Source organism: Antechinus flavipes, chromosome 6, assembly GCF_016432865.1.
Source record: "Antechinus flavipes isolate AdamAnt ecotype Samford, QLD, Australia chromosome 6, AdamAnt_v2, whole genome shotgun sequence".
In the NCBI taxonomy this organism is placed as follows: Eukaryota; Metazoa; Chordata; class Mammalia; order Dasyuromorphia; family Dasyuridae; genus Antechinus; species Antechinus flavipes.
The window spans coordinates 68,800,813-68,814,206 of NC_067403.1; the positions used below are offsets into that span (position 1 = coordinate 68,800,813).

Below are 13,394 nucleotides of genomic sequence, written 5' to 3' on the forward strand. Positions count from 1 at the left end.
TTTTGGTTGCATTGGATTTCTTTGTGCAAAAAACTCTTTAATTTTTGTAATCAAAATGCTCCATTTTACTCCCCGTGAGCCTCTTTATGACATGTTTGGTCAGGAACTCTTCATTCATAGATGTAACAGGAATTTTTTTTCTCTGATCTCCTAATTTGCATTTATCACTCTATATGTCTAAATTATGTACCCATTTTGAGTTCCTTTTGTTATACAAAGCTAGGTATTGGTCTATGTCTAATTTCTGTTGAACTGCTTTCCATTTCCCCCAACAGCTTTTCTTTGGGATTTCTTGCTCCAATAGCTAAGATCTTTGTGTTTATCAAACATGAGCTCATTTTCTTCCATATATTGTATATCTTATCTATGCTAATGCTCAATAACTCAATTTTTCACTCAGTACCCTAACTGTTCTGAGAATTATTAGACTATAATACAGTTTGAGATCTGCTAGGCTTCCTTTAGATTTTTAAAAAATTGCCTTTCATATTCTTGACTTTTTATTTCTCCAAATGAATTTTTTCCTATCTCTTGGTAGTCTGATTATAATTGTACTGAATAAGTGAATTAATTTTGCTAGTATTGTCATTTTTGTTATATTGGCTCAGTCTACCTGTGAACAATTTAGAATTTCTCCAATTGTTTATATTTCTGTATTTGTGTATATTGTTTTATTATTGTGTTCATATAGTTCCTATGGGTCTTGAAAGGTAGACTCCTATATTTTATATTTCCTCCACTTATTTAAATTGGAATTTATCTTTTCCTGATAGATTTTGTTGTTTAATTTATCAAAATGTTAATGATTTATGTGGATTTCTTTTAGATATTGCTACTTTGCTTAGGTTGGTAAATGGTTCAATAAGAGTCCTAGAAATAAACTATCATATCATCTGGAAAGAGTGATAGTTTTATTTTCTCTTTGCCTAATTTTATTCCTTCAATTTCTTTTTTGCCTATAATTGCTGTAATAGCATTTTGAGTACCATGGTGATAAGGGAAATCTTTGCTTTACCTGTCACTTGTTGAAAAGGTTTCTAGTTTCCAGTTTATTCAAATTACACATAATTCTTGCTCTTGGTTTTAGAAAATACTATTTAACATTTTAAGAAATACTTCATTTCTTCCTATCCTTTCTATTGCTTCTATTAGAAAAGGGCATTATATATTGTCAAAAGCTTTCTGCATTTATTAGTATAATCATATGATGTTTACTATTTTTCTGACTTAGCTGGTTAATTATACTTATAGTTTTCCTAACACTAAACTATCTCTGCCTTCATAGCAAAAATCCAGTCTAGTCATACTTCATGATCTTTGTGATAAATTTCTATGATCTTCTTGCTAGTATTTCATTTAAAATTTTTACACCAATATTCATTAAGGATACTGGCCTGTTGGAATCCTTACTAACTGCTAACTAATTAGAGTTGATCTAATCTTACAAGAAGATGTTTTGGGCAGAACCTGAAACAAGGTACTAAGTAGAACTAATTAATACAAGGCTTGTGTTCACACCTTTACTCATTGGAGTTCACAAGTATGCTAGCTTCACAAAGTAAACTTTCTAACTTCAAGGGAGTCCACACCTCCCTTAAAGCTCTTTGGGCCAGAGAGCACTATGGGAGAAAACCCATAATCCCATTCTCTCAGAAGATTCGCATATAAGGAGAGAGAGCTATTTGAGAAGACATTTTTCCTCTTGGCTGGCTGGTCGCAGAAGAGAGTTCAGCTGGACTCGAGAGGAGCGACTCTGGTGCAGAGAGCACTTTGACGGATTTCAGCGGAGTTACGCCAGAAGCCCTCTCTCCGTGGCAAGGCAGAATATATTCCAACATTTGAACTCATAACACTGGCCAATAGTTTCTTTCTGTTTTTGCTATCTGTGGTTTAGATATCAAAATGATAGCTGTTATCATTAAAAATTCAATTCTCTTTTATCTCTTTTTTACTGATATAAACATTTAGAGATACACATTTTCCCCTATATTGCTACCAAGAGATAGGAAAAAATTCATTTGGAGAAATAAAAGGTTAAGAATAAGAAAGGAGGCAATTGTTTAAAAATCTAAAGGAAGTATAGCAGATCTCAAACTGTATTATAGTCCAATAATTCTCAGAACAGTTAGGTACTGGGTGAAAAATTGAGTTATTGAATACTATATCTATGTACACACATGTGGGTATATTTGTATATATATGTATGTTCTTTCTTCCATGAACCTGTTTCAATAAAATTGAAGTTTAAGTGCTATCTACTCCTCTTCTATTTCACCTTCCACATATAAACTCTTCCTTTTATGCCTCTTCTATGAATTAATTTTTTCCATTTTTTTTTATTTCCATTCCCTCCTCTTAGTCATCAATTCTTCTTTTGAGATTATCTCAGTATAATAAGACTTAAACCCATGCCCTCAATCTAAATAAACTACTTCTAACTGCCCTAATGATTAAAAAAAAAAAAGTTCTTAGTGGCTACAGGTATTATCTTCCCATAAAGAAATGGAAACAGTTTAACCTTGCTAAGTCCCTCATTATCTCTCATTCATCATTACTTTTTCATGTCTCCCTTGAGTCTTGGGTCTGAATGTTAAGTTTTCTATCCAACTCTTATTTTTTTCATCTGGAAAGCTTAGAAGAAGTTTCATATTTCATTAAATATTTGTTTTTCTCTCTGTTGGATTGCACTGTTTTCCTAGTTAGGTTATATTATATTCCAAATTCTGTATATCGTAGTGTTAACTTGTGTGCTACTGACCATGACTCCACAGCATTTGCTTTATTTCCTTCTGGCTTCTTGAGTATTTTCTCCTTAGCTGAGAGCTCTGGATTTAGGCTAGAATATTCCTGAGAAATTAACTTTTACTTTGCCCTCTGGTTCCAAGATATCTGTCGTTTACCTACACACACATATATAAAAATACATATATGTAAATGTATATAATGTGTGTATGTGTTCATGTGTGTGTGTGAAACTTCTTGAAATATAATAATTAATCACTTTTTTGATTATGACTCTTAGGTAGCCTAATAATTATTAAATGATCTGTCCCCAATCTCTTTTTTTCCAAGTAACTGTTTGACCTATAAAATATTTCACATTTTCATTTTTTTCCAGTGTTTTGACTTTGTTTTATGGGTGTTCTTTTTCATGACTCTCATGGAGTCATTAACTTTTTTCACTCTAACTTTTAAGGAGCTTTTTCTTCAGTGAGGTTTAATAACTTTTGCTATTTGACCAATTTAGATTTTTAAGACATTATTTTCTCCAATATTTTTTGTTTCTTGATTAAGCTGATTTTCTTTTAATAATTTTCTCATATCTATACTTTGCCCCTATGTTTTTCTTCTACCATTTTCATGTAATCTTCATTTTTTTTTCCTTTTTAAAAAAAATTCTCTCTCTATCTCTCTGTCTCTCTCTCTTTAGCTCTTCTAGGTTGGGATGGTGTGCAATCTTTATTTTTCTTTGAGATTTTGCTCATAGATATTTTCAAGTCATTGTCTTTTTCTGAGTTTGTTTTTTGAGTTTTGTTGCCACCAAAGATGATTTTATGATCAGAGTCATTGGTGGTTATAATTATTGGCTTATTTTCCCAGCCCATTTGTGGACTTTGAACTATATATTATAACTATATATTTACATGATTACAACAAATAGTTAGGTTCAACTCACCTCTGCAAATGAGAGCATTTCTGATCTAAACTTATGTTCTTTTGGTACTTGAATACACTATAGTGGGGTCTGTGAGTTTCTGGTACTTCCAACATGGGGTGATATGGGGCGTTCTGCTTACTGCCCTCATCTGTAATCTGGTTTTTACATACCTAGGGCCCATGTTCCCTATCTTCCCTGCCCACTGTTCTCCATCTTGATATTGGAAATGGGTATTTCTGACCAACTGGTCCAGAATCCAAAGTCTTATTTTTCTTCCTTCCTAAGCTGCCTTGAGCTGGAAAAATGTTTCACTCTAACTTTTAATTGGCTTTCCTGATCAGAACTTGATTTGATACATATTTTTTTTAGATTGTTCTGGCACTCTAGTATTGGGAAAGCTCTGTAAAATGGAAATATATATATAAACATACTTATACATATATATATATACAGAATAGAAGAACAAATATAGATTTATAGGTATAAAAGGAAAAGAAATAAGAAACTGAATGCTAAAGATAAATTACTTTTAAAAATGAATGAGTGACCATTGCGCGGCTCATAATAATATCAATATAATTAACAACAAGACAACAATAAAACTAACAAGAAAGCAAAATGGCACCTACCGCTTGGCTAAAGACAACATCCCTCCTGAGTGTCAGCATCAGGCACTGTGGCAAACTGCACGCAAGTTCCTGCAGCAGCACAAAAGTCAGAGATTGCTTTGCCCTGTTCACCACATCCCCCATGCAGTCCTTCAGGGTGAGGATCAGAGGGTACAGCTGCTCATACCAGTCCCCTAGAAAAACAGAAGAAAACAAAATAGGGTAATGGCACATAGGACAACTGAAAGAATGATCCGGGGGTCCAAGTTACCTAGAGAGATGGGGATTTATTATTATTATTATTATTATAGCTTTTTATTTACAAGATATATATGCATAAGTAATTTTTCAGCATTGACAGTTGCAAATCCTTTTGTTCCAACTTTTCCCCTCTTTCTCCCCACCTCTTCCCCCAGATGGCAGGTTGACCAATACATCTTAAATATGTTAAAGTATAAGCTAAATACAATATACGTATACATGTCCAAACAGTTAATTTGCTGTATAAAAAGAGTCGGACATTGAAATAGTGTACAATTAGCTTGTGAAGGAAATCAAAAATGCAAGTGGACAAAAATAGAGGGATTAGGAATTTTATGTATGGTTCACAGTCAGAGAGATGGGGATATTTACCTGTCCCACAAAGATTCAGGATAGGAGTCAAATAAAGATTTTATATGCTTCATGATGTGGAAGAATAGAGAAGTTATCAAGTTTCTGGAAAAATTAAGGGAGCGACATCCAATAAACAGTTAAAAGAAGGTTATCTTTATGATGTGGACACTGGGGATTTTAGCCTCCTTCATAATTAGAAATATAATGAATTATGTAACTGTTAACTCCTTTCCCTCAATTGTAGATTTTATTTAGAAAAGAGAATTCTGTCTGGTGTCAGTTATTACAAATTCTGGAGGACTATGTGACATTCCACTTAATGTACTCAGAGATTAAACAGTAGGATGACAAATTAAATTTAATATGGATGAATGCATGCTAGAAAATGATTTATGCATGCAGGCAGGCCCTAAGATATATGATCAGGAGACAAAGGCGTGGGTATCATGGTGGTTAACAGGAGGCAGGCCTTTATCGAGTGGTCTCTCCCCAGTTAGGGGCCAGAGAAAGCTAAGGAAAACAATACTCAGGTATCATAGTCACGATCTCATCTTGTCCAGTTTCATTAACTCAAATTAAGTGGACTACAAGGGCCCAGATAAGGATAACCAAAATGGTTGAAGGGATTTACATCTCATTAAAGGCTGCAAATTAGTTCAAAATGTACTTCTATTAAATCCCTAGCTGTCTGACTATATAAATAAAATATTTTAGGGACTTTTAGGAGCATTATAGAGTTTACTGAAGAATTCAGAATTACGGCGGTTATTCCCACAACACATACAAACTCACTGAAGAAAAACAACAATGGCAGAGAAGAGAGAGAAATTCACATAACATAAGGGAAGGAAGTCAGATAACTCTTTAAAAATTCATTACACCAGAGGGGGCACAATCTTTGCCTATGCAGTTCATACCCCCTCTATGCTTTAATAGATTGTCTTCATGATGCTCAGGTATTCTGGCTAATCTGTGATTTCACTGATTTGATTATTCCTAAATAGAGATGGAGACCATTACCCACTGCTACCTGTCCATCTAGTGTGATTCTCCTTCATATTCTTATACAAACATACCACAAAGTTCCCCCTTGATACCTTGGGAAGATAGGGTGTGGGAGAGAAAAGGTATAACTCTTTCCCTTAACATAGTCACGTGATTAGTCTATCTTTTTCACTCATACATATATTTCCCTGATGATATACTTTATTCTAACTTTTCTTGAGTTATTTACAATATATTGCAATTTGCTAATATCCACTATGCATCTCTCCATTGCCTTCAGTAGGATGCTCATTTTTAAATTTTTAGAGATTATAGTATTCTATGATTTATAGTCACACAGTGCCATTAATTAATTAGTCAGCTAATTTATTTTATTATATATTATTTTAATTATTAAATTATTTTTATTGTATTTAATTCTTAAATATTAATCCTAAATGGGATTTTGTTTCTATGAGAAGAGTTTGGGATGATTAAAAGAGTTTTGTAAGGTCCTCACGGCCTGCTACTTAATTTGGGATCCAGTTCATTGTCCATTAGACAGTTTGCCCCATGTATATATTACCTCAAAATATCTAATTAATTTGATATCATAATCCAGACAATTAATTTTATTAATTATTAACTTAATTAATTTTATTAATAATTAGCTGCTGTGGACAAAACCTGGGTGACCAGATCTCTGGTAGTAAAACTCCAAGATTAACCAATTAACTAACACAAGTGCCTATATAGCCCCTTTTTAGTCTCATTCTCAAAGTCTTTCACAGGTCGGTAAGAAGAAAATTGGAATTTAGTTTTTTAGCATAGCTTTAAAGATGAACTTGGATGTACCAACAAGTCACAATGAGATAACCAATTAAATTTTGCAAGAGTCTGACAGTATATATCTTATATATAGATTGCTATTTGCATTTTGTCCCTTCCATCAGAAGCTGAACTTTTTGAGGGAATCTCCCTGACAGGGTCTGACACATACTAGGAGCTTAATAAATATTTGTTGGCTGAGTAAAATATAGATACTGGCTAAGTTTTATAAAGTGGGAGGTTATTTGTAATCTTTGCCTCTTCAATAACTTGTAAAGCTTACATTGGGCTAAATCTTATTTTGTTAACCAATACTAATAATGGTCTTTTTTTTTCACAATCCTAATATTTAGCACAGTACCTGACATATAGTAGGAATTTAATCAATGCTTATTGACTGAGTAAAACATGGATAATGGTTAGACTTTATAAATTGGGAGGTCATTTGTAATCTTTGCCTCCTTGATAATTTTTAAAGCTTATCTTGGGTTAATCTTATTTTAATCAATACTAATAGAATTATATAAAGAAATAAATATAAATAAAATAAAAATAAAAACGTATCTTATTTATAGGCCATGAGAATCATCAACACTCACTCTTATGCTTTTTTCTCTTTTTTCCTTGCCCTTTCCTTTTTTTCTTTCTTCCTCCTTCTATCTTCCCCCCTTTTCTCTACGTCTTACAGGTTTATACTTAATTTCTCAAACCCAAAAAAGAACTTATTTAGAAGTTCCCTGTTAACATACGTTTGCTGAAGAACTTGGATATGTCTACTAATTGATGTATGTAATAAAGATTCCTAAGTGACAGAGAATGCAAAACAACTTTGATTAGCGAAATGGGTTGAAAGAACTATTAGGACTAACTTCTTCATAGAAAACTTATTTATTGAATAAAAGATAAAGACTGTACAGTAGATGGCACTGGTTTATCAGGTTATAATGGGAGTACTGTGCACTGTCACTCAGTTAATTCAGTTCAGTTTATGTATTAGGTGCTTTGTGTCCAACAATGGGCTACATACTAGGATAATCTTCCTATAACATGAATAGAATTTCTTCCTTCTGGTAAAGGACTGTAAAGATGCAGGTTAAGTGGACCCTCATTTTGTTATCATTTCAATGAAATGTATTAGATGTACAGTTCTGGAAAGTTCCTTCTTTTAAAAATTTTATTTATTATAGTTTCTAAGTTTAAGCCAAAAACATCTTTAGGGCAGCAGTCAAATCAATGACATACTAATCTTAAGTTCTCTCTAAGAATTCATTTATTTACTCATTCAAAATAAATTTTCCCCATGTGAAATGAATGCACCATTGTAGGTTTGGGGGACAAGAATGGGGTTACAAAAGTATATAAGACAAAGTCTCTGTCATTCAGGAGCAGCTTTCATCTTAGGAGTGGAGACTAGAGGAGAAGTGCATCTGAGTCTGGTTAAAAAATTGATTTAACTTAATTTAATTAAATCTTAAACAATGAATACTTAATCATCAATAAAATTTTATCTTGATCTGCTACAACATATCACCTTTTATTATAAAACTTTCATATTTTTAAAATGACAGAAAAAAATATTGATGATGAGTAATGAAAGAATTATAAATCTATTTACTAGCCAGAATACTTAATATTCATTTGACAGTTACTAATAGCAGTACTAAGTTTTGGTTCACAAGAAGATTTTTAAAATATCATTAATTTTGTCCCTCAAAGTGATAATAAATACAAAGTATGTTGCAAACTATAAAGTGATGTACCAATGGTAGCAGTTGTTGTTGTTAGGCATACAACATGTACATAAATATGTATGGAAAGAGGAAGACCTCAAAAAGTGCTCCAGAAAAACTCGATAAGGGAGAATAATTTAATTTAAATTTTTTTAGTTATTTTTTGGCACAAGTTATTTTCCATATACCTCTGCCATTGGATCCTTCCTAATAACAAAAAAAAAAAAAAAAAAAAAAACAAGTTATTTAAGTGACCTCTTCTGAAAATATATGTACTGTTCTTCTCCAGTAGACTCCAGTCCTTTATCAAGAGGAGGGAAATGAATTTGATTATCTGTTAAAGAAAATAGAATAGCTTTGTGAATTATTTGTGGAAAGTTTATTTGGATGTTATAGCATCTGAACTGAGTCTCAATAGAAGAGAAGGGTACTGAAAGATAGGGATGAGAATGAAACATATTCCAGATTTGTGACAATATATAGTGTAAAATGTTAAACTGAGGAGACAGTTGGGGTCTTTAAAAATTTTTTTAAAGAGTTTTAAAGATAAGTTGAAGATTGTTTGCATTTTATCCTGTAGGTGATAGTGAGTTATTTAAAGATTTTGAGCAGGGGGGCAATATGATCAGGTCCATGAAGAGGTGAGAGAGACATTGTGGATGTATGAGTGCCAGACTGGATGGGGTAAGAGTAGAGGGAGAGAAAATTAAAAAAAAATAAGCTTCAATGTTTCAAGCAGAAATGATCAGGAAAGTAGTGGCAGCAAAAGCAACAGAAAAGCTGAGAATGGAAGGATGAGGAAAATTATAGTTTCAATCTGGAACATGATGAATTTGAAAAGTGAACCATCTTTGGAGACAATACTACAAGTAAGTTAGCTACAAGGAAATTTCACTAACGCATATATGTGTGGAAAACAAAAGAAAATTTTGGGATACCAACAAATGCAAATTGAAATACTTACTATCTTACTATTCAACCAATGTGCATTTTAGAAATAAAATTTAGAAATAAACACAGTAGGTTAGGACAAACCAAAGGGAAGATAAATCAGTTTCTAAGTGATTTTTTTGCTTCCAGTGACTACTCCAGTCATCTCACACAAGAAATGTTTGGGGACATCTCTTTAAAGACATTTGAGAAAATAACCAGGACTCTTGAGTCTGAGGCTTGTATCACATCCTCTTCCCTTTTGCTTCACTTCAAACTTGACTCTGTGTTGCCTTCTTAGGTTGATCCAGTAAAATCTACCTTTTGGCTAAGTGATGAAGACTTTTCAGTCAGCATTATCTGGTCTCTTAAAAAACCATGACCTTCACAAATTTGTTTTTTATGATTACAGTTCATTCTCTCCAGTTTGTAATTAGAAAATAATAATAGTACCCAATAAGCCCAGCATACCCAAATGCCTGCGATGTAACATCTACATAAATAACATATCAATCAGCTAATCCAGGAGGTTGGTAGAATACATACTCTACCCAGACTGTTTTGCAGTGACAGAGAAAAATATGAAAAGGATGTTTTATTGTCTACATAAAAACTTTCTCAAACTCCTTAACCCTGAGACCAATATACAAAGGCTTTTCACAGGAAAACATAAAATGTATCTAGCTTAGTTGAGCTTTTCCTGAGCTTTAGTGATATATGCTGGAAGTTATCCAAGCAGAGACATTGTTTTCTACACATTTACTTGTTTCTGTAATATATTCAAGTGAAGACCTTTAAAGGATTCAGAGATGGGTAGCTTGGTACCCCACCCCCCTCACCGCTTTTACAACAAAGTCTATTTCTTTATAGGACATAAAACTCTCTTGGCTCTGGGGCTCACATTTCCCCAAGGGGAAAATAAAGAAATCAAGAATAGACTTTAGAAGAACTGGATGTTTTCTTTCCTAACACAATATACTTTTCTTCCAAGATGCTCAAAATAATTTATTTCTTTAAAATCATTTGCCTTGGACATCAGAAAAGTGTAGAAATACTTACATAAACTTGATACAAAGTGAAGTGAGTATAGCCAGGAGAGAATTGTACATATAACAGTAATTTGGTGCAAGATCAACTACAGTAGACTTAGTTCTCAGCAATACAGTGATTTAAGACAATTCCTAAAGATTTTGTGATGGAAAATGTTATCCATACCCAGATAAAGAACTGGGGAGTCTGAATGCAAATGAAGCATACTCTTTTCACATTTTTGTTCTTTTTTCTTTCTCTTGATTTTTCCCTTTTAAAAAAATTATTCTTTCACAACATGACTAATGTAAAAATATGTTTAACTTGATTGTACCTGTGTAACCTACATCAGATTATTTGCCATCTCAAGGATGGGAGAGGGAAAGTAAAAGAAAGGGAGAAAAGTGAATGTGGGAAACTCTCTGTATATGTAATTGGGAAAAAATAAAATATTATTAAGTGGGAAAAATCATTAACTTCACCTATGCTCAGGTGAGTATTGGTAATGATAGGATTGCAGATTGATAGCTACATGAGGTCAGTCCTTTCATTTTTTAGATGAGGCAACTGGGATGCAAAGAAGAAAATAGGTTTTCCCAAAGTCAGCTAGGACACAGAAGTTCTGAAATTCAAACTCAAGTCTTTTGACTAAAAGCCCAATACTCTTTCCACTATAAGTTGATTATTATTTATAGATGGAAAATTAGCAGAAGACTACATGTCTATTTATGCATTTATTTAGAAGATGAGAAATCAAAAATTAAAACTTCCAAATTAATGCTCTCTTCTCTAATTTCAGAATAAATGAAAAAAATAAACCGATGACATTGGTATGGTCTTACCAAAAACTAAATTTCTCTTAAACATGATGCATCGTACCAGTCATTTTTTTGTATGTGTGGGTGAGGGTTGAGAGAAAAGCGTCTGTGAAAAAAGAGCTAGCATTTGATAAAAACTGGCATTTATATAGTTCATTAAGACAGTCAAAGTTCTTCACAAATATCTCATTTTATTCTCAATAACAATGCTGGCATGTAGGGACTGTTATTATCCCCATTTTATAGATGAAGAAACCAAGGCAGCAGAAGTTAAATGAATAACTTGCTCAGTTATAAAGTATCTAGAGTGGGGTTGAATTCATGTTGTCTTATTGGAGAACAAGTATTCTATATCCTGGGCCACATAACTGTACTCTTTGTTTAAAGACATAACAGACACAGCTATGACTTTCAGGAGCTTAAAATCTATTAGTGGAAAAAAATGCTCATACTACTAGGACAAAAAGCAGAAGATAATTGTCAAAAGAGAGACATGAATTAAATTCAACTCAATAATTAATAAATATTTGCTAATTGCTTTCTGTGTGTCAGGTACTGTGCTAGATGCAAGGAAGACAATATTTACCACACAGGAACATACAATAAAAATAAGTAAGTGCAATTAAATGAATAAATACAAGGTAATCAAGTGGGAGGCACTAGCATTTGGTCGTGGAGAGGGAGTAGAAAGGCACTGAGATAAAAGCTTGCTTTGGGGGAAAAAAAAAACAAAAACCAGCTTTGAGATTCTAAGAACCAGAAAGCAGAATGAAGTGCCTTTTATTACAGAGGCAATAGCCAGTACAAAAGCCTAGAAATGAGAAGAGTGTTATACAGGGGGAAGAGCAGCAGGAAATATTTACTAATCACTATATTAAACACATTTATTTAATGATGATTATTTCTTGAATACTAGTCTACATGCTAGAGATTTAAAAACAACAAAATCAGTCTTGCTCTAAAGGAATTGTATTCACTTATAAGATATACAGATTTTAGCAAAATTCAGTAAAATCCCAACCGGGCAAAGTGTCCCACAACAAAGGTTCAATTAGCAGTGCAAGCTGGAGAAAATCATTTGAGATGGAGATTAAAGATATAAAACTTTTATCAGCTTAAAGTGTTGATATTGTGCATGGCAACAAGAAGATTATATGATGATCAATCTGATGGACGCGGCTCTTTTCAACAATGAGATGATTCAGACCAGTTCTAATAATCTTGCCATGAGAGTCATCTACACCCAGAGAGAGGATTGTGGGAACTGAGTGTGATTTACAACATAGCATCTTCACTTTTTTTATTGTTTGCTTTCATTTTATTTTATTTCTCATTTTTTTCTTTTTTGATTTCTTGTGCAGCAAGATGATTGTATAAATATGTATGCATATATTGGATTTAACATATACTTTTGCCATGTCTAATATATATTGGATTACTTGCCATCTAGGGAAGGAGTTAGGGGAGCAGGTGGGGAAAAATGGAATACAAAATTTTGCAAGGGTCAATGTTGAAAAATCATCCATGCATATGTTTTGAAAATTAAAAAGCTTTAATAAAAAAAAGAGGTTAATAGACATTTTAGGTCATTTCAAATACGGGGAAACAACAAAAGTGTTGAAATATTACAAATAGGGGTTGTATCAGTAAATTTCATGAATCTATCCTTATTTGTGAGAGAAAAGAGAATCACATAGCAACACTGAGTATGTTTGTAGAATCTGTGGGAGACTGGCTAGAAGAGAACATATGTGTAGGATAGTGGGATATGGATCCAGTTGAGTGGGTAATGCAGATTATTAAAAGTCACATTGAAAAATTATAACTTTATTTAGGATGTAATAGGGAAGCACCATTGGTATGTGTGTGTATGTGTGTGTGTATCAACAGGTAAATAAACACATGTATACATATACATTTATGTGTATTTTAGCCAAGAAGTAGCATGATCAGAATATGCCTTAAGTAAATATCTTATGGAACTGCCCAATTTGAAAATCTCCCACTCAGAAATTTTCCTCTCTGACCATATAACTTTTCATTTTTCTACTTCTCTCTTCACTCTAATCTCTTGTTCTTTAATATTCAACGTATATATTATGTCCAATAAAGCAGAGTATAAACACAAAAAATTGAAAAGGGGAAGAACCTTTTTTGGGGTAATTTCATAAAACCATAATAGATTAAAATATCA

The 13,394-nt window shown here is 32.8% G+C and overlaps 1 protein-coding gene across 3 annotated transcripts in view; it reads right to left on the reverse strand.

Moving 5' to 3' along the window:
- INPP4B (inositol polyphosphate-4-phosphatase type II B) overlaps positions 1 to 13,394 on the reverse strand; it is a 931,109-nt gene that overhangs the window by 119,687 nt on the left and 798,028 nt on the right. For all 3 annotated transcript variants that reach the window (XM_051965729.1, XM_051965726.1, XM_051965728.1), the window contains one exon: positions 4,288 to 4,460. In XM_051965729.1, coding sequence (XP_051821689.1) covers positions 4,288 to 4,460 — 173 coding nt within the window. The remainder of the gene's footprint in view (positions 1 to 4,287; positions 4,461 to 13,394) is intronic.